A 21,551-nucleotide genomic window follows, 5' to 3' on the forward strand; every position below is an offset into this window, starting at 1 on the left:
GTCCATTGTCCACGACGTGTCAAGGTCAGCGAAAGCGAGATACGAAGGATTATATTCTTCGTTCTCCCGCCCCTCAAGCGCCCAGGATGCAACGCGTGCGCAAAGAGCACTGGGATTTTCTGAACTCGTCTATTCAAGAACTCTCAAATGACTGCAGCTAACTTGGAACCCGCACACCTGAATATTTAGACGAAAAGTGCAAGACGCTTTCCAGAAAATCAGTTTTGAGAAAGATATATATGGGACCATTTTGCGCTTTATTTTCAAGTTTTCCCATTTACTACGCGGGGGGACGTTCGATCACTACTCGCAGACGACGGTGGTTCGTCTTCGTGGTCACGACCCGCCGAAAGCACGTTCGTGATTGGCTACGGCCGTTGAAAACACGGTCCTGATTGGCTGACTCTTAGTTGTTACGTCACGTCGACGAGTAAGCAGGCTTCGCACGGATGCGCTTCTACGAGGTTACGCTGACGGCGCCACCTGATTCCTGTTATCTACGCTCCTTTGAATTTGATTAAGTCCGCGGTTAGCTCGGAACGGTTGCGCCTCTGGCGGAACGTCGGTGAAACGCATCCGGTAAACACCATGGCAGACGCTTTTCGAGCGGCATTGTCCGTATACTAGATAGCTGTAGCTCGGAAATTAGATTCTTCCTATAGGTGCGTTATCGGAGAACGGGGTCGCCATCCGGGTCGTTACGACGGAAATTGAAGTAAATAGCCAGACTTTTGTCAAAACTTGAGCGTCGAAAGGTGCATGAACATTGTTAAAAGGCTCAGAAACTATAAAGTAGAGCTTGTCGTTGTTTGTAACTTCTACCCCCGGGCGGGATGATCTCATTTAAAATGTTGCGTCATAATCACGAAGTATATATCTGTATCACACACATCCGAGAAAGTTTGCCTCGTTGAGCACGACGTCACACCCAGCGTCCCTAATCGGGTCTACGCAATCTCTCGGTCACGTGACTTGTCGTCAGTGATGTGACTCTAAAAAGCGATTTGCCTCGAGACTAACGCAAATGCATACTTAGGAAAATTTCCCTTCCCAAGGCAGCGCAACACATTGGCCCAAAAACTGGCTCGACATCGGCAATACTGGTTCAATGCTGGCCGAATATCGACTACAGAAGCAACGCACCCAGAGACAAGGAACGGCAGACTTCACGCAACAACTACTTACTAACAACCGACAGAATTTAACGCGACAGAAAACGAGGAAAAACACAAGGGAAGGTGAAAGAAAAAAAACAAACAAAAACTGGCTTGTTAGCCAATATTGCCGATATCCAGCGAATGTAGGGCCAATATATTGTGCTGCTTGGGCGCACCCACATGGCGTTATACCCCCGTGACGAGTCACATGAAAGACAACAACAAACAAGAACAAACAAACAAAAACTGGCTTGTTAGCCAATATTGCCGATATCCAGCGAATGTAGGGCCAATATATTGTGCTGCTTGGGCGCACCCACATGGCGTTATACCCCCGTGACGAGTCACATGAAAGACAACAACAAACAAGAACAAACAAAAAAAAACTGGCTTGTTAGCCAATATTGCCGATATCCAGCGAATGTAGGGCCAATATATTGTGCTGCTTGGGCGCACCCACACGGCGTTATACCCCCGTGACGAGTCACATGAAAGACGACGCGAATCAATCAACTTTTTTTGTAACCCCGATTTTTATTTCTTTATTTGTTTTTTATTTTTATTTTGTTTTTATTTTTTATATTTTTTTCAGCTCATCCCTACCGTCATGCTGGCCATGTTGTGGGACCTGGGCTTCCCGTGTCTTCTGTCTGCATTTTCACTTCTGCAGTTGGCCTTTCTGGAAACCACGCAAGCCGCGGTGTCCCCGAAGCGGTTGGCGGACGAGACATGCATATCGCTGGTTGTCGTGCTACATTTCTGTCTCACCATCGCCTCCGATATCCTCTGGGCGCTACAGAACACGCTGCGCGTAAGTAGCGCGCTTTGTAGCGTTCATTATATTCGTACGAAGTTGCCCGAGCCCCTATTCTCCGATATTATGTGTGTCGTTGCATTGTTTGTCGCGATATTCGTGTTGTTTATTGTATCGTATATATGGTATTGTATACTATATTGTATTAGACCCCCGGCGCGAGCTTCAGTTTCTCGTATTTTCCCGTGGTGGTGGTGGTGATACGGCTTGCCGTTGTCGGCCTCACGTATGTGGGCAACGTCACGACTCACGCCCTGGGGAAATGTGCGTCCTGGGCCGACTTCTAAGGGAACTGTGCCGACATATGTCTGAAAGCGTCTGAGGAAAACCCAGGAAAAACCCCAGACAGCACAACCGGCACCGGGATTCGAACCCGGTACCTCCCAGTCTCGACGTGACATGGCCAGCACGCTAACCAGATCTAATGCCAGATCTAATGCCAGATCTAAGGCAAGTATTTAGACGAGTGGCGAAACGGGTATATGATGCCATGTTATCCCAGCGTTCAAAATCCCACATCTCAAAATCCACAATACCGATAACAGATTGCAAAATCTAAGCTTATATATCTGCGACGTCTGAGAATGACCGTGTATCAAATTAGGATATCACTGATCAACTTGTCAGCTTCGCGTATTTTCGATGCTGATCGAAGTCGTTTTTTTGTTCTCTCTCTCTCTCTCTCTTCTTTATTTATTTATTTATTTCAAATTAAGTGCACATTTTAGCGGTGGTTAGGCTTAGCAAGATGAACGCGTTGGAGCAACACAAAGCAAAGCGAGGTTGGTTGTGGTCACGAGAGACCTATACACAGGATACTCCCGGTGGAACCATATGGTCAACCTGTACGGAGTGAAGAACCAAACAACTTCGGGTAAAACATGCAACTATGCATGCGCTTGGAGATAGAAATGTTGTGATTATAGGTGTAGCAGTTAGCAGTGATGGCCACTAACTACTTCTACAGTAGTTTAACTATAACTACTAACTACTTCGCAATGCAGTAGTTTAACTAGTAGTTCAACTACTTTTCAGTGGAGGTAGTTAAAACTACTTCTTTAACTACATCTATAACTACTTAACGTTGTCCATCAACACCAATCCCATTCTATAGTGTTCTTGGACACCTAAATATGAATCATTAGCAGTGATAAAAGGTGAGGATTTAGTACACATGCACGGCACAATTGCTCTGCACCTCCGTTCTCATCAAACATGTAGCTCAAGGTAAAAGTCAGAAGCGCAATCGTGCCGTAAAGCTTGCAGCCTAACAGTAACCTAGCTACTGTAGTTAACTACTCGAAATAGTAGTTTAACTAGTAGTTGCCACTACATTTCTGCAAGTAGTTGATAACTACTTTTTAACTACAATCAAGTAGTTTAACTAGTAGTTTAACTACATGTAGTTAAGTACTGGCCATCACTGGCAGTTAGTATACATCTTGCCTTTTTTTGTCCTGCTCACAAAACCGCGTTTCTCTTCTTTTTTCTTCCCAAGCTAACTCTATTCATCTATTTTATCACATTCACATATAGTATATCACGATCATGTATCGAAGAAAGAAATCCGCTGCGGAAAATCTAATTTAATCTACCCGAAATCCGTGTCACACATCATGATTCCGCCTGCCTTTCGGAGACACCGCACAATAGAAACGGTAAACAACCACACTCTAAGAAAAAAAGGAGTAATTTTACTCCTTTTGGGGAGTAATTGCATTGCCACAAAAAATAGTCCCTTTCGGGAGTAAATGCACGGGGGTAAATGAATGTCACAGAGTGAAGACCGCATTTCACGCGCTGTTGTAAGAGTCCCAGGTACATAATTGGTGCGCATGCATGAAGATACTTTGAAGCAAACCGTCAACCGTGATATATCGAGCGATATAAAATCTCGCGCCATACTAGGGCACAATTTGCGAAGAAAGATGCGCTAACTGTTTCTTACTCTGTGTGGCTGGAAAATTGCTACGTTGTGTGAGTTATGCAGCCTTATGTCGTTCAAATTGACCAAGGGCACATATTTACGTAGACTTTTGCATTCAGGAGACCATTCGCGAAGTTTAGTGACAATTTGCAGTCCTGGGGAGTAAACGTCGGGACTAAATGTTGGGTTAGGGGACTAAAATGCGGGGTAATTGCAGACTAGGGGAGTAGACGCTGCAATTACTCCCCGTTTTACTCCTTTTTTTCTTAGAGTGCACACGGTCTCCTACACGGGACTTAATTGGTGCTACTTTAAGGGGTACTTTAACGGGTACTTTAAGGGGCTACTTTAACGGGTGTTACTTTAAACAAACTTGCGGTGGAAGCAACGGGTACACACAGTACTATCTTTCAGACGCGTCTGTCTCGAGCTATAGACCCCCGGGACAGGGCGAACTGCATGAGCTGCCCGTCCAGTGAGAGGTGGTCTATTAGTGGTCTCCACGCTCGCAGCTATTTTAAGCGAGCTCCAGCCGGCATCAAAGGACACCTACCACTCGCACTTCAGAAACGATATAACAACACTTCGTACGCAGCTGTTCCGTTAACGCCCCGAAGCTGGGCGAGATCGGTATCAGCCAAAATAAACCGCGCCGGCGAAAGCTCCGAGAAAGTGAGAATAGGCGCAGACGGCAGTTTGGCGGTACCCGTCGACAGCTGCCGTAAGGGATGGACGGGGAAGTCGATTGATACAAGAGGGTCTTTATTATTATTATTATTATTATTCACTGTTGACACCGCGAAGTCAACTGGATAGCTACGATAGATGTTCTTTTTTTTTTAGTTCCGCATCAGCGCCGCGAAGCAACTGAGGCTATGAGAGGCGTATAGACGTCGACAGATGGAGAGAGGACATCAGGGAGGAGTGAGAGATGGGTCTAGATATTGGACCAATATTGGCAATACTGGCGCAATATTGGTCCAAGATGTTGTGCTGCTTTGGGGAGGGGGATATCGCGTTTGCTCGTTGGAACACTAAAGTCTAGGAGGTGCTGGGTTCGAATCCCGCGACCAGCCCCTGAGGTCTGCCCAGGACGCATAGTAACCCCCCTCCCCAGGCAGCACATCTTTGCACAATATTGGACCAATATTGGCAATACTGGCCCAATATTGGTCCAGTGTCCAATCGGTAACCAGTACCGGTCCAATATTGGGCCGAGATTGCCAATATTGGTCCAATATTGGGCCAAGATGTTGCGCTGCCTGGGCAGGGGGGTTACAATGCGTCCTGGGCCGACTTCAGGGGCTGGTCGCGGGATTCGAACCCAGCACCTCCTAGACTTTAGTGTTCCAACGAGAAGACGCGATATCCCCCCGCCCCCAAGCAGCACAACATCCTGGCCCAATATTGGCAATGTCGGCCCAATTCTGGACCAAGATTGGACCAGTGTTGCCAATATTGATCCAATATTGGGCCAAGATGTTGTGCTGCTTGGGCCCGTTATACAAGACGGCCCTGGTCCGAAAAAACAAACCGAAAACCTTCCGTTCGTCAGGTCTTTCTTTTCTTCCTTTTCCTTTCCATCTATACCTCATTTTCTTCTACCTTTCGGTAAATAGTGAGAAAAGAGGAGTCTTAATTAATTGATCGGGGCCGCATCGAGCTTTACTTGCGCAAGTTTGGCTCAAACTCTGGACAAACTCTGGAGACAGCTAAATACGGAACACAAATCTGGCTTCTTTTTTATTCTTGTTAGAACCGCGCGCTTCGAAAACGGCCCCACGTACAATGTTTAAAAGAAGAAGAAGGAGAAGAAGAAGAAGAAGAAAAGATGTTGTAGAAGCGAATTATATAAAAAAAAATCAACAGATTCACGCGTACCTCGCTGATTTCGTCGGCGCTACCCTGAATTAACGTAATTAAAAGATTGTACAGAGAACCATGTCGTTAATTAATTATTGAAACATCGCATTTTCTGTTGTTATCATTATTATTGTTATGATTTCGTCGTTGCTGTTATCAAGTTAAGAGGACGGGGGCAAATCAAGGGGATGCTAGGAGCAAAATCTCTCTCGTTCTGCAAGCCGGCTTCACCTAGTGCATTCGTGCGCCGGGAGAAGCATGCTTGACAGCTCCCACAGCATGTCAGCGTGTTTTATAGTTTGTAGGAGAGTCCGTATTAGTTCCGCGTTGTCAAGCTCGCTGACACTCACGATAAGCGGTGCGGAAATACGTCGCCTTTAATACGAGCGGAGATTACTATAAACGGGATCCCTGTATCCGGGACAACTACAAACGCGTTCATTATATCCGGAACGGCTATATAAGCGAGGACATTATAAGATGTCCACGTGATGTATTATCTCGACGTTGAATCTCCACTAAAGATGCAAACTTTTGAAAGTCTATCGATCGCCGCATGTGATGTGGCACTGACGATAAGCGGTGCGGGAATACGTCGCCTTTAATACGAGCGGAGATTACTATAAACGGGATCACTGTATCCGGGACGACTGTAAACGTGTTCGTTATATCCGGAACGGCTATATAAGCGAGAACACTATAAATTGACGATGAAAGATTGATTGATTGATTGATTTTTTCTTAGGCAATTTGAGGCTTTGTTTGTATCTGTCCCTTCTATGTTGTTCCAGCCTCAGAACATCAGTTTCTCTCTTGTACTATAAACTGTCCACGTGGTGTATATTAACTCGACGTTGAATCTCCACTCAAAATGCAAACTTTTGAAAGGCCTATCGATTGCCGCAGGTGGTGTGGCTGTTCAGTCAGCTGGCGTTCACAGCCTGGGGTCTATTCCTGTGCACCATGTGCGTGTTTTCCTGCATGCGCCTCCAGCGCTCCATCGCCGAACTGCCCATGTTGTTCCTGCCCAGAACGGAATCGACAGCCTGGTACGACAACAAAGGGATCTTGCCTCTCAGCACGCTTCAAAGGTACTTGCACCGCTTTGCACGCACGCACGCACGCACGTACTGCTGCTCTCGAAAACACATCTCCGTTGGGGGCTACAAGTCTACCGCTTTTATACGTCCGCGCGGATTCGCGCGCTTACTGATTCCCCTTTCTAAACTCGCTCATGTGGAGTTCATGACTTAAAAGTGTGTTACGGGGGGTCCGTTATCTTCTACCTCCTGTTGAGCTCCATGAACGTTGGGTACTGTATGTACCCTTCTAGCAGTACGGATTGCCTTCAGCAAGATCGATACAGGTAGATGAGCCACAATTGATTTCTGCTGTTTCAATAGACCTCTACCCGAGAAACGTCATCATGACGTTGGTAGACAGACTGAAAACCGAAACAAATCGGAATGGGATGGCTGGGTTCCACGAATGGGCACTTGTTCGCTGCCTCCTATTGAAAGAAAAGTAGGACCGAAGATCGCGTCCCTTTCAAGGACCACCGTAATCCCCTCAAGACCGTGGCTTTCGGGCGCGACCTTGTTCGCCCCCTAGCTTCGAGCGTAGTTCAACTCTACCAAATTGGTGGCGCTGTAGAACCCTATGACGTCATTTGTTTACAAACAGGGAGAGGTCGATTCGGCGTTTTAAGTGGCCAGTACTACAAGTTTCCACTGTCCAGTATCCGCGCATGCCTTTCAAAGTCCAGCAACTTTGATAGTTTACGTGCTTCAAATTCTTTTAAGATGACAATAGCTATAGGTGGCGTGCATATGACGTCACACCATAGCTTTACCCTTGGTTTTTCCCTCTTTCTGGTGAAGCGGCGCACCCTGCCTATATGCGTGCTTCTTTTCACTCTTTCTGGTGTACCGGCTACGTGAACTTGGAACCGGATTGTACTGTACACTTTACTTTTTCTGTGTGCATGGATGCCATGCTTATTTAGTAACATTAAATGAAAGCTGAGATTTATCTCCTTCCGGCATCCCCGAAAGCGCTGTACGGTAGTGTCAAAATAGCAGAGGAATCAACAGCTCCGAACACGTAGCACCGAAGCACGATGTGACAGATGCACGGATTGCATGCTGTTTCGCAAGCCTGCTTTAGACGCAGTGCAATTCACGTCGAAGAAGTATAGTCAGCACGTATACGGGGCGACTATTCGGACTATATAGCGCACTATTCAGAACAGAGTGGTCGCTGCGCCTTCTGAACATACATAGTTGCATGTTTATGGGTATCAATGGGGTAATCGTATGGGAATATGTTTATGTGCATGTGTATTGGTAGCGAGCCTGTATAGGGTAGTGTCAGAAATTTCGGGGAGGGAAGGCACCCCCTGGAGGGTGCAGGGAAATTCCTGGGCAGAACGTTTCACGTACATTCGCCATGCCCCATCCAGCTATCCTCAGGAATTGGTCCCAGCAGACTTTTTCTTGTTTCCCAAGCTGAAGACCACATTATAAGGATGTCGTTTCCGAACGACATAGACGAGGATAACAAAGCTAGCAGATTAAGGCAACGAGAAGGCTAGTCACGTTGCCACGTTGTACGGATACTAACGCTGTAATGCTCTTGTGAAATTCAACTCCGTACGACCCGAAAAATTCCTCTGCTATAACACAAGTTGACATAGGCAGAGCAAATGAGGTCATGTATGAAACACAATTGCACGTGTACTGCTGACTACAGCAAGTCATTTTTTTAATTAACCAGACCTTCTCTTTAGGGACACATGCACGTTAGATCGAATGCATAGCAAGAACACATGTATTCCCGCTTGCGCACCACTTACGAGTTTGCAAATTCTCATAACAGAAACGATGTAAACTAGTGGAAGTGTTCAGCAAAACTATTCTTATCGGTCAGGACAAAGAAAAAAAAAGATGGAATTTAGTTTTGTTACTTACTGTTTTTGTGCTGCAGGTCAAGCAGTACAAAGATCTGCTGCCCTGCGCCAGGAAGGGGCCGAACGTCCGGCAATGGCGACGTAGGTCCACAAGACACCCTAGCACCACGTATTAGGATTACAGACGAAAACGACCAAACACAGAGCTACGAGAGCTCCCTTCCCAGCATCGCAAACACAAGTGAGGGAGTCCCCATTCACACCTTAAACGTGTTGTGCCGGAAAATAGAGTCACACTGTTGCACAAATTCAATTTCACTGTCGTCTGCATCTGTCTGCGTCTGCGTCTCTCTTTCAATGATCTCCGTAGCGATGCGGCTTCTTTACGCAGTCATTTTGACGGAGTGTCAAAAGTCCAGTCCAGCAGACAGGCGAGAACAGGCGATAATAAATAAAATTAAATAAAATAAAAACACTGAAGCTTCACTTGGTTTATTTGCGTACTTATTATTTGCGTATTATTTGCTTGGTATTGTGTCATTTTGGCGATAGGCTTCTCGGTTTCTGTCGTCTGCTACTTTCGATCATCTGCTTTCTCGCTTTCAACGATCTCCGTACCGATGCAGTTTTCCTCCTCCCGCACTCATTTTGCCGATCGATTTCTCACTTCATTAGCTTCGCCCACGGATCCGAGCCAGCTGAACAGGGAGATCTCCACTACGGCAGTGGGAGTCCGGTCCCAGGGATCTATGCCACTCTCACCGTCGCAGCTCAGGGAAGACTCTTCTCAACGAAAGCCACTGATGGCAAGATATTGTTCCTCTCAAACCATGACCCATACGTATTTAATGTGCGTACTAAACATGACGCCTCACGCAGGCTCCGAACAAGGTGAGCTCAGAGTACGCCCTCGCGTCCATAGCTGCCGGGGAGGCGCAAGGAACAACCGTCGCGAGGAGAGCCACACTGCCGCGGGCGTCTATCGTCACCCACCAGTGGAGACGTGAAGGCCTTCTTGCTTCCATCCTGTAAGTCCAAACCCCCGTACCGTACCGTACCGTGCAGCCCTGGCGGGTTTCTCTCAACACTCGTATTCCTTGTCCATGCCCGTAGGACGAATGGCAGCCGTCGGCAACAGCAGCATCCGGCCGCTCTCTCAGATTCCTTGAAGCCTTCCCGACGTAGTCGTGTGGAGAAGCTGCTGCGGCAGACAATGTTGGCCGCGATCTTCGGAATCGCTCTCAGCATTCTGCAGGGCTACGGCGTCGCAGGACCACACGGCATCTTCGCCACCACGCCCAGAGCTGAGGTTCTGCCCTGGTTCGCCTACCAGACGGTGCACAGGTACACCTTCCAAAAGTCATTTGACTCTGCGGGGTACACCATGTAGTACCCTGGTAGTCTTTCATGAACCTGTCGACGCGGCCGTAATGCTTTTCTTGCGTTCAGTTCAATCGTACCGTTCCCATAGCACTTATACTGTAGTCCACTGGGTACTTTGTTTTCAGAAGAGTCAGAAAACAAAAAAGTGGACATGTATGACAACCCTTCCCCAACAATATAAAAAATAACTCATTAAAAAATGCCCTTGACTATTTCCTGTGACATCAGTAATGAACCGTGAGTGAGGTATGGCATGGGTGTAACAGGTGCTTATTTAGTATTTTGCGGTTCCCTTGCTTATCTAAGATGACACCAAGCCCAATGTGGTAGCTGGAAGTGGGTGTGGGAGATGCACATACATGAACCCACCAAACAGAACCTCTGAAACCGAAGCGATGGAGATATGGGACAATTTATGCGGGGAACCAGACTTAAATAACCAGGTCCTTGCCAATTCCTTGTCTCGCAGATGTCTCGAGTTTGCAATGGGGTGTCTGATGGCCTGCATCAGCAGAAAGTCCTTGTACGGAAACAGCTGCTACTCACACGGAGCTGGCGGGAAGCACTATCCAACCCTATTTTCCTGAAGCAGAGGCCGCCCGCCGAACAGAAGGACGCAAGCAGAGGCCACATACTAGGAGATGCATTTAGGATATGTATCGACTCTTGCCAACACTACAGTACCTTGTGATACATCTTACACTAGAGCTTGTCACTTGCCAAGGAGTTTGAGAGAGGACTGTACCCCCCATTCGTCACATGTACCTCGTGTACCTCGGAAAGTCTCGAAAAACGATTTTGATGTAGAAACACTATCCGTCAGTGCCCCTTATACGAAGTATCCATCTAATGTCCCACAATGTAGTACCCCCACCCTAAAGTACCCACATGAAGCTCACCCTCCAGAAACAATCAGCTGCTTCATCTTAGCTCCAGTCTTTTTCTTTTTTTGCTGCCGTATTCAATACGTCTAGAATCTTCTCCTTAGTTAGGCTTTCCTGTCGCTTGTACGTATTGCAGGGAATACTTTGTAACTGGGGTACCCTGGAGTACATTATCATATTTACTCGCATAACTGAGGCACCCTAATGTTGGTACTTTCGCTGGTATTCAGCACAGATGGTTTCAGCAATGCAGACTCGAATGGTTCGGGATATAACGGTTGTCGAGTGCGCCATCAGAGTTCCCCCCTGAGTTTTATTGCAAAAAAAAAAATGTTTAAGAAAGTACAGTATTTACCCGCATAATTTGCGCACCCCTAGTTTAGCACTAAAAATGACAAGGTAAGAAAAAAAATTGTGTAATTACCGCTCCCGCGTTTTTGCGCACGGAAAATCTGTCACGCGCATCTCAGCGACCGTGGAGATTGCTTTTCCGCAACGCTGTCAGTGCTACCGAAATTACTGCGGTGCTTCCGTCTGATTTGCGCACACTTTCGGGTGGCGGTCCACTAACGCGACGGACGATACTGTCACTCCAACTACAAAACGCGGAAAGAAACGCTGGACAAACACTCCATGACGAACCTTACAGCACAGCACGACAAAGGTGACTAACATATAGCGTGCTTTCGGTCGTCAAGTACGACGAGCGGAGCCTTCCAGCAGCGTCTTGACGTGTTTCACAGGTACACGATCGGCAGTGGGCCGGCAGTTTGCCTCTCGACCGTCGGCGGTTGCCCGGTACTTGGGTACTTCCTTCGCGCTTGCGCAATGGAGTGATAACGTCAATATCGGCTCTACCATGGGCTTAGACTGGCACACTAACTTTGTTTTAGAAAAAGTGCGCAAATTATGCGAGTCAATACGGTAGCCTTGAGTGTAGGGAGCCGATATTTTCCACTCGCATGTTTTTTTTTTTGCATAATAATCGCTCCCCCTCTACGGCAGTATGTTTCTATGGGGCAAGTGCAGCAATTATGCGAGTAAATAAATTAATTACGTACCGCCCCCCCCTTACTATTGTAGCAGATCAGGCTCAAAGGCAACTAGTGCTTAATAGGCACTGATTGCGGCAACTTTGCCATCATTCCATCCAATCAGCAGGTATAGAATATGCTTTTTAGAGAGCTAACTTTCTATTGCATCTCGGCTGTCACCAGCAAAAGTCCAGGTTTTGTATCTTTGTTTCTATTCTGCCACGAGCGTGCAAAGCCCGGAAACGTGGACAACAAAAAAAATATTCCACATTCCAAATCAAAGAACTGTGATATGATAAAAGCATTCTAATCTCACATGACCCCTAATTTGCCATGATGCACTTTCATCACTCACTAAATCTCTCCACAACCTACTATACTATATATCACGTTTATAAAAAAAAATATTTTTGGGACTGTGCAAGCGGTAAAAATAGAGAGAAACTGGCAGATACACAGAAACAAAAATGGCCATCGAATAAGTAATTGAATCAAGCATGATTCTGACGTAGATCAGCTGGATAACTTCTGCATGGCATATTGAATTAGGAAGGCTACATACATAATGATGTACAGACATAAATCACAGGGCTAAACCTATGCTTGCATAAAGGTTCAGGGACATACATGGTCGGAATAAAAAAAATCAATCGATCTTAGGCTTCACTTGTTCAGATATGTCCTAGAAAAATTCGCATAAATAAAATGGCAAAAATAAATTAAATAACAAAAATAAAATGAAGATTAAAAATAAAATACAAATAAAACAAAGTGACATGAAATGGCAAAACATTTCAACGCAGGATCTCATTTCTGGCACCAGCCACACGCATGGAACACTAAATTCTCGGATCAAACATGCAGAAGCAATTTGTATTCATTTTGGTTATGATTTTCTTGCACAGCCTCACATATTTTTCCTTCTGTTTCTTAAAAAAAAAAAACATTCCATCCTCTTGCACAAAAGATACCTGATCCCCCCCACCCTCTCCACCCACATAACCTCTACACGTGTGTTTCCCCCTCTTACGTAATGCATGTACAAACCGTCACGTGGCAACATACACACGACCCGTACGTGTGGGAAAAAATTTTTTTGAAGTGCCAAAAAAAAAAAAAAGGTTTATCGAGTGTTGTCAAAACGTTGGAGAATTGTCCATGGATAGCAGTAAAAGAGTTATCCAATGTTCGTCTCGTGCTCTGCGTGAATCATTCCGCGGATGAATTAACGGACAAAAATAGCAACTTTATTACGTGAAAAAAAAAAAGAAACGAGCGTTCGATAAACGTGTGTAAAATGTGGACAAGTTACGCGTTGTAAGTGCTGGACGATATGTCCCCTCCAGTACCTGTCCAGTTGGTGTGCACAAACTTTCCTGGGGCCGAGAGTAGTTCGTACGTGTGGGCGCCAAAGTAGTCCCGTTGTGCCTAGAACGTACGTGCGCCGTAAGCAGCGACACAATAGGGGGGGCAACACTGCACTACAGTACGAGCACGGAGAAAGGAGTATAGGAGATACAAGTTACCGTTGGAGCAAGCGAGCGACCAAAGGATGATGCCAATTTCATAGAGTGAAAAAAAAAAAAAGTAAAAAAGAGTCACCACTTCTACTAGAAAATGTGCTCTTGTTGCACCATATGGCAATTTCCACAGAGTTTTATGGGTGGCCACAAGAAACGAACCTGTGCCAACAGAACACATATCTCCAGCACACCATGCCGCTCGGCAGCCAACTCCGGTGCTGCGCAACAGATGGCGCCGCAGCCTGGCGTCTTCCTCGTGCGCTGTTACGTTTACCCTTTTCTCGTGGCGGGAAAGGCCGTATTTTCGCCTCCTATATTTCTTCCTCCGTGCGTGAGTACAAGTTAAGTAAAAGTTCTCCGAAGTAATCAAACAAGGCGTAGAGAACTTGCCTGAATGAGATTTGCTGGCAGCATGTCCAACCTGAAGCCGTCGTAAAATGCCAGTGCAGTGCTGAACGCCGGGGTCGGGATGCCCAGCCGAGCGGCTGTGGCCACCACGTTTCGCCACGAGTCCTGGCAATCCTGCACCGCTTTCACGAAGAAGTCGTCCAGAAGAAGGCAGCTCAACTCTGGGTTCTTCGTAAAGGCTGCCTTGATGTTGCCCAAAAATGCACTGCAAAGATAAGCAAGTCTGAGATCTGAACCCTTAAACTGCGTACCGTTTTTAGTGGCACATTGCATGTACGGTACAGAGCACCTGTCCTAATGCAAAGGCGTTCAAGATCACATTTATCCAGAAAATTGCAGTGACTATAAGTCAGTTATTCGACACAGCAAAGAAGCATGAAAATACTGGTCTGTTTTTGAGGGGCTTTCATATGCCTATGTCTCTATTTCGGATCACAACATATTAGTAATCCATAAATAGAGCCTGAAGTTTTCGGGAAATATTTTTTTCTAAATTCGGGGGGGGGGGGGGGGGGGGGTAAAATGGGGTAAATACGCGTGTGCTCTAAATTCACGCGAATTCGGGTTTTAAAAAAAGTTCCAGCATGCTATTCGGGGGGAAATCTGGCTCAGTTACTCAAATTAACTGTACTGGTTTGGTACAAACGGTGATGTAACTGCACTGGCTGCCAAACAAGTTAGTGTGCATTCCTACAGGCTTCTCAGTGAGGGCAATTTGCCGGGTAAAACTCGGGTTTCACCCTAAAGAGGCAACCCTAAATTCAGGGTGCAAATTCGGGGCGCAGAATCGGGTTAAACCCTAAAACTTCAGGCTCTAACTATAAGAGAGTTATTCGACGCAGCAAAGAAGCATGAAAATACCGGTCTGTTTTCGAGGGGCTTTCATTTGCCTACGTCTCTATTTGGGATCACCACATATTAGTAATCCGTAAAGAACCCTAAGCGTGGGTCACACAAGAAGCAAACTTCTGGTGTGGCATACGCACCGGTAGATATGCCACAAGGTACTGAAAGTTGTCAAATTCACCTTCGAATGATGCAACCACCTCTCCACATAAGAGCAATAGAGCCGTAGTTGAGATTCCACTTGTACTCTTTCGCTGCGCTGCGGAGCAGCATGAAGCCTTGCGCATACGACACTATTTTGGAGGCGTATAGTGCCTACAACAAAAATGTTCAAGCCTGTAGAATATGCTAGCACACCTCCCACAGATATGCTTTTAAGTGGGTGCAAATTACGTGTATATACCTTTCTGATGTGCTCCACAAACTCTTTCTTGTCACCGTCAAACTTTGCAGTCGGACCCTTCAGGACTTTGCTAGCTTGAACACGTTCGTCCTTGAGGGATGATAGGCAGCGTGCAAACACGGATTCACCTGTGAAGAATTACAAATTTTTCCTTTGGCCGACTTGAAAGTTGTAAGCGTCTCACCAATCAACGTGACAGGAATGCCATGCTGGAGCGCAGAAATCGCGGTCCACTTTCCTGTGCCTTTCTGTGGAAGAGTTATCACAACAAAAATAATGTTAAATAAACTCCTATTTCAAATAAGGCTTTAATTACTGTGTATTCACACGAGCGAGATCCTCAGTTTCTGGATTCTGGAAGATTCTGGTGGAAGAAAAAGCAAAAACACTGCTCACAGGGACGAAGTTACGTCCTGTGTTATGTTGAGCATTCACACGGTGCAGAATATCAGGAGTGGCGTACTGTGCCCCTAGCAGACGACACCTAGCATACGGCACCGTCAGCGTCTTTCCTGTCGTCTGCTACGGAATATCTCGCGGCTGTGTAGCAGGACATTCCCCTCGGTTAGCAGTGTACGTGAACACTGGACGTTGAGCGCTCACGCTCAGAAAGCTACGACGTCTTTCGCGTCTTCCGCTTCTGCGGGGAATGTCGCTCGTGTGAATACACGGTTACTTTAGGAACCAGGATTGTTCTACCTGCAATCGGCACGCTAGATTTGAAATATGCCTCGCGGAAGAAAACTATTCACCTGACCAGCAGAGTCCCTAATCTTAGGAAGGAGGTGTTGACCATCGCTGTCCTTGTACTTCAAGATATTACTCGTGATCTCGATGAGGAACGAATCGAGGACGCCTTTATTCCATTCCGCGAGGACCTGTAATTCCGAATAGACGTGTACGTACAGAGGCTTTCGTAATCCTTGCTGTATCGAGTGCGTTACCTCGCTCATTTCGTCGTGGGTCAGTCCGGTGACATCCTTCATCAGGTGGTAGGCCTCGCAGATCAACTGCATGTCGCCGTACTCTATACCGTTGTGGACCATTTTCACGAAGTGCCCGGAACCTCCATCTCCAACCTGTACCACACATTACGACGCGTCAATCACTGCGTCAACGTCATGGCAACACGGAACGTGTCACTCACCCAATCGCAGCATGGTTCCCCGTCAGCCTTTGCTGAAATGCTCTGAAAGATCTCCTTGATGTGTGGCCTGTGGAACCAGCAATATATATACACAGTCAGCGTGCGTTTAGCAACATTCAAGCATGCCAAACGTAAACACACGTGTAAATTACCGTGGCAGGCACAGTTAGAGAGTCTGAAACAGTACTTTTGGGGAAGCGTCTATATTGAGGCAAGTGTCCAGACATGCAATCATTATGCACGTGTTCCTGTACGCCGACGTTCATGGGGCATCAAATATGTGTTTTTAAGAACCAAAAGTGTGGTCAAATTTTGGGTTACGCTTTTTTTTTTATTACAAAGGAGATGCACCGCACATATTAAACACACAAGACATAGCTCTACAAAAGGCACATCAAGCATCAATTGTCACACGTTTTCTCAATTACTTTAAATATTTTACTACTTACTTTATTTTAATTCCTTTAATATTTAATTAATTAAGTTAATATCTTACTACTTAATTTTAATTACTTTAATATGTCATTAGTTTATTAATTATTTTTATTTTATTACTTTAATTAATGTACATTAATTAAACCTCAATTACTTTAGGCTTCGCCATTGGATTCCCTGCATAGCATTAACTATTCTGGACACTGGTTGCTTTTCTTCACCTTCATCTACCGTTACTTTAAATAAGGAAGAGTGAGATTAACCCTTCCGTAGATTTTGTTTGTTAGCCGCGGCAATCGTAAACATCACTTCCTCGCCCTTTTAGCCTGACTGTCGTCCCGACTGAGGTCACCTACCAGGCTTCCTTGTTTCCTCCCGGCATAAGTGAGGGACCGTGCCGAGCTCCTTCCTCTCCACCGCTGACGCCAGAGCCGACAAAGAGGATCCCCTTGGCGCTCAAAGCGTCGCACCGCCGCTGACTGTCATGGTACTCGGAGTTTCCGCCGTCGATTATGATGTCGCCCTGGCTGAGCAGAGGGGTCAGCTTGTTGATGAAAGCGTCCACGGGTTCTCCGGCTGAAAAGCCGTAAGACAGGTCACACCTCATCCTCGTAAACCAGAACGAGTATATCAACATGTTGAAGAGGAGTACCTTTGACAAGGAGTACGATCCGTCGTGGCGTCTTCAGCTTTGCGACAAACTCGTCGAGCGTGTGTGCCCCAACCACCTTGGTGCCTTTCGCTTCTTTCCTCAGGAAGTCGTCGACCTTTTCGACGGTTCGGTTGAAGGCGCAGACCTGAAGAAGTCGAGCGTTGAGCTTTTGCGTGGATCGACTCGTGATACATTCTTTTACTTAAAGCGAAACCGTAGCAAAGGGATGCCTCGCCCTTACTAACAATGCTTGTTATTTTTTATTTTTTTTAATTCTTTCAATTCTTTTCCAATTCTTGATTTTTAATTCTGTGTTAGCACCGCAAAGCAACTGTGGCTATAAGTGGCGTACAGAAGTGGACAGATAGAGAGAGGGTAGCAGGAGGGAGTGGGAGACTGGGGGTTAGTATATGCGTCCTGGGCCGACTTCAGGGGGAACTGTGCCGACATTCGTCTGGAAAGTCTTCGGAAAACCCAGGGAAAACCAGCCAGTGGTAGGATTCGAACCCAGTACCTCCCAGTCTTCAGCACGACCTCGGCTACCACCCAACGAGCGGGTATCAATTATTGTGCTGCTGCTGTTACAAGGCATGACTGTCATGCGGGATAGCGTGTTGCTATGTGACAGTTTTGCTTACGAAAGTACTAGGTGCAGAGAAGTTAATGCACCACACTATCGATGTATCGATAGGTAGATTTTGTGTAATCTTACTTTACTTTACTTTACAATGCGGCAAAGAGCTAAAAAAAAAAAAAGATGCGATAACTTACGACAAATCCATGGTCATTCATGTTCAAGATCAAGTTCTGACCCATGACAGCAAGGCCTATAAGGCCAATATCGGCTCTGAAAGGAAAAATAAACGCTGCATCATCCTGCTGTTGGCGGTCCAATGAGCAGCTGGTAAAAAGTCGTATAGATAACCCAGTTTTTTCTTAAAGTTTGACAATGCAGTAATGCTTACTTGAGTGCACTATAAATGGGAAGTAATCAGCATTCATCAATTGACCATCATGATTATTATTGCTGTGAGGTTGAACATAATGAGCAGTGATAATAAGTCATATCGACAGATACAAATTCCTATCAATACCATAATGTTCACTAATCTCGAAGTAATGTTTTCGGTAATCGTAAGATGCGAGACTGCATGCATTGGTGGGATATGATCCTGGAATCCAGATTATGTTGAAAACAGGTTTCACATCTTAAGTGGATTTCGAAATGTAATCCACAAAGATGAAGAAAACACTAAAAACAAAAGAACAAGTGCAGCACAGTATAAGTGAAGTAAAAAGTACAGTACTAACGATATGACAGTATCACAGGTAATCTTACTATCTCTCTAATTATCATCTTACATTCACAGGAAGGGGACTCCAGGATTTTCCTAGCACCCCCCCCCCCTCCCATGCAAAGGTTTTGCAACCCCCTCTCCAAATACCCGTAAAAGAGGCCGAAATATCTGCCAATAAGGTCAAAAACAAAAACAGATACTGGTAGTATCCTATTATACTACAATACTCTTACGTTCTCATCAGGAGGCGTTCAGACTCACTGAAGTTAGATACGCCAACCATAATTAACACCACAGGCGCACGAAAACAGCCGAAAATCCAATGCCTACTTTCGCATCCCTTGATTGAGCTTCATATTTACGTCGCCTTCGATGCCGTCTGCTGAACCACATGGCCTCACTGCGGCTGCGCAGCAGAACCGCGTGACGAGCGCGCGTGCCGGTGCCGCGCAGAAGTTCGTCTGCTATTTCAACTGCAGACGGTATTTCGACAAATAAAAGGTCACCAATGGACAAAGCACGTCGAAACTGTGTCCAAAGTAACCGACCGGGTGCAAGGGGCGTAACCACCGCTACTCTATTGTTTCCCTCCTTCATGAAGTACAGGTTCTAGTTCTTCTGTTGTCTAGTTTTTGACGATTGCTTTATCTCAACTCTACACAACGTGTAATGTTCGAATTACAACACTGACTGTTTCCTTATTACAGTGCGAAATTGTGACACTTCAGTAATAAATTTAAATAGTTAAAAGACGAAAAAAAAAAGAGACGCTGTCTTCACTGAACCATCCACTTTCCATCAGCATGGCGTCTCCTCACATAACACCTTACACAACAAACTCCGCCAAAACGATGCATTGTTCACGGCCCCCTTTACAGGTATCGCAATATAAAGGTGCGATAAAGCACAATCGGTGCAAAGGAACTTCCAGCACTTACGCGAAGAGGGGCAAGGCCCTCTGGCGAAAGTGAAAACAACCTTGTGCCACAAAGGAGATCGACCACGTCTATTACTGAAAGGGAGTTTGTATACTATCGTACAGCGATCGACTGCGCTATTTATTACCGTCTCATAACGAAATGAACGATTGGACGGACGTGTTGGACTTAATTGGCGTCGAAACCAGACCTCAGTGCGTACATGCAATCAATCGTTAAGTCAAAGGAACTATCTGGTGAGTCACCACTGCCCGGTGTGCTGGGTGTAACGGGGTCAATCACGGTGTGAAAATTATGTCCTAATCTAATCTAATGACCCGAGAATGAATGCGTGGAAGTAACCGTGTATTTAGACGAACGATATTCCAACTAATATTCTAGAGGAAGAAAAAGCAAGTATTGCTGTCTGATCCGCAGCGCCGTAGAAGTTATACAATGACTTGCGCGTGCAAAACACACTGGATGGTGCTCTGCAGAAAAAGGCGTATCATAATGCCGCGTGATCGAACCGTATATGCAGTAAAGTCTCGTTATAACGAATTCACCGGAATCGGCGGAAATTCGATATAAGCGAAAAGTTCGATATAAGTGGAAGTCTCAAAGACAGTACCCTCAGAAGTGCATAGAACCACTGCGAGAGTCTTTAACAGTATTGAAGCAGGGAAGTGAACTTTTTGGCAGCCTTCTAATTCGAACCATTCGAAAAATCCGCTTCGAAACGCATGCACTCCGATCGGGACTGCGTAAAACGTCGAATGAAGCGGTTTCGAGGGCTTACTGTACGATCATGCATAAAGTAACACGAATTCCCAAGGCACGAATCCTCCGAGTGTGGTAACATGTTACATATTTCCGATAAGGAAGTTTCGTGAACCGTGTCACACTGATAACTGCTTACACTAGGTTGCTTGCAAACACAGCAAATCGTCTTATGCGATGCAGTCTAAATATATCGACAGCTCGACCACAATAACAGCGCTTTGTGTTAGAACGAAAAATCGTTGAGAAATACAAAAGGAAGAGTTGAAGATAAGCAAAAGTCAGTAGCTCGTTAACTTTTTTCCTGTCCGCTGAGAAGTTCAGCTTCCCTCTACTTGTCAATAACACGAATCGACAAACGGTCTGTCGCTAATAACAGTGTACACGCTGGGATTGTCTCTCATTGTAGATTTTATCGATTCCCTAAAGCAACGGCCACTACAAGTGCTTAGTCGGTCAACAAGCAATCGATGCCACAAGAATATTTTCGCTCAATAACGTAACGTTGACGACGCCGTCATTCGAAGGCCGTTATCTGCCTAATCTTCCATCATCTGCAAGACAAACAGGTCAGAAACGAAGCGACACGACACCGAGCTTGTCAGGACAGGCAAGACATTAAACAAAAAAACGGGCGTTCCTTACTGCATTCCTGGTTGCCACTTGACAGATCGTCTGCACAGACCGGCACCCATGTCGAAGCAGACGACACCTGCCACTCAGCTCGTATAGCGGTGTCACTATGGCAAGACCTATCGTACTCCTTGCGGGGAAAACACAGATATGTGCCGCACAACAACCGCAGAAAACCCTACACGAGACACGCACAATGGACGGGCACGCTTTAGCAGACGACGAGTCCGCTTCTACGTCCTGGTTCGCGGCTATTTCCCCCGGTAGCAAGCAGACGAAGGATCTCAGCTGTTCGCTTGCGGCAGTGTGTACTACTTTTGCCGAAAGGGCCTCGCGAAGAATGAAAGTGCAAGGGTCCGCAACCTGTTTCTGCTGTGCATCGTCGAGCATGCGCAACTAATGGCAACAACGGCAACAACCCTCCTTTCAGTTGCGTAAGATCAAACGGTGTTAACCGCGAACGGACAACGAGCGGGAACGCTTTATCGCAAGCACAGTCAAAGCACGCTTCATTATCCTTTATCTAGCGAGCGTGCAAA

At 46.0% G+C, this 21,551-nt stretch overlaps 3 protein-coding genes across 3 annotated transcripts in view; 1 reads left to right on the top strand and 2 right to left on the bottom strand.

Moving 5' to 3' along the window:
* Window positions 1–9,009, bottom strand: part of LOC135369903 (uncharacterized) — a 74,561-nt gene extending 65,552 nt beyond the window's left edge. Inside the window, exon 1 of the mRNA XM_064603494.1 lies at window positions 8,731–9,009. The gene's annotated coding sequence lies outside the window, so the exon portion shown is untranslated. The remainder of the gene's footprint in view (window positions 1–8,730) is intronic.
* Window positions 1–13,159, top strand: part of LOC135369908 (uncharacterized) — a 65,436-nt gene extending 52,277 nt beyond the window's left edge. The window contains exons 4-10 of the mRNA XM_064603501.1: window positions 1,750–1,968; window positions 6,668–6,852; window positions 8,747–8,910; window positions 9,345–9,475; window positions 9,549–9,697; window positions 9,783–10,013; window positions 10,522–13,159. Of these exons, the coding sequence (XP_064459571.1) occupies window positions 1,750–1,968; window positions 6,668–6,852; window positions 8,747–8,910; window positions 9,345–9,475; window positions 9,549–9,697; window positions 9,783–10,013; window positions 10,522–10,639 (1,197 nt within the window). The 3' untranslated portion in view covers window positions 10,640–13,159. The remainder of the gene's footprint in view (window positions 1–1,749; window positions 1,969–6,667; window positions 6,853–8,746; window positions 8,911–9,344; window positions 9,476–9,548; window positions 9,698–9,782; window positions 10,014–10,521) is intronic.
* Window positions 13,160–13,195: 36 nt separating this feature from the next.
* Window positions 13,196–21,342, bottom strand: LOC135369909 (6-phosphogluconate dehydrogenase, decarboxylating-like). Its single transcript, XM_064603502.1, has 12 exons — window positions 21,025–21,342; window positions 18,156–18,231; window positions 17,385–17,529; window positions 17,089–17,308; window positions 16,298–16,364; window positions 16,095–16,229; window positions 15,903–16,028; window positions 15,335–15,398; window positions 15,151–15,278; window positions 14,929–15,062; window positions 13,884–14,106; window positions 13,196–13,398 (listed from the first exon to the last, which is right to left on the bottom strand). The coding sequence occupies exons 1-12, from the start codon at window positions 21,072–21,074 to the stop codon at window positions 13,279–13,281; spliced, it is 1,488 nt and encodes a 495-aa protein (XP_064459572.1). The 5' UTR covers window positions 21,075–21,342; the 3' UTR covers window positions 13,196–13,278.
* Between the last annotated feature and the right edge of the window lie 209 nt (window positions 21,343–21,551).

The sequence above is a fragment of the Ornithodoros turicata genome, chromosome 10 (assembly GCF_037126465.1).
Source record: "Ornithodoros turicata isolate Travis chromosome 10, ASM3712646v1, whole genome shotgun sequence".
Classification (NCBI taxonomy): domain Eukaryota; kingdom Metazoa; phylum Arthropoda; class Arachnida; order Ixodida; family Argasidae; genus Ornithodoros; species Ornithodoros turicata.

Bases quoted from the DNA above. Each gene is read 5' to 3' on its own strand.
- LOC135369909 (XM_064603502.1), bottom strand. From the start codon at position 21,074: ATGGGTGCCGGTCTGTGCAGACGATCTGTCAAGTGGCAACCAGGAATG. The intron at 16,365-17,088 runs GTAGGTGACCTC...CTGGTTCCACAG, and splicing joins GGAGGAAACAAGGAAGCCTG to GCCACACATCAAGGAGATCT. The intron at 16,029-16,094 runs GTAACGCACTCG...TCGGAATTACAG, and splicing joins CCCACGACGAAATGAGCGAG to GTCCTCGCGGAATGGAATAA.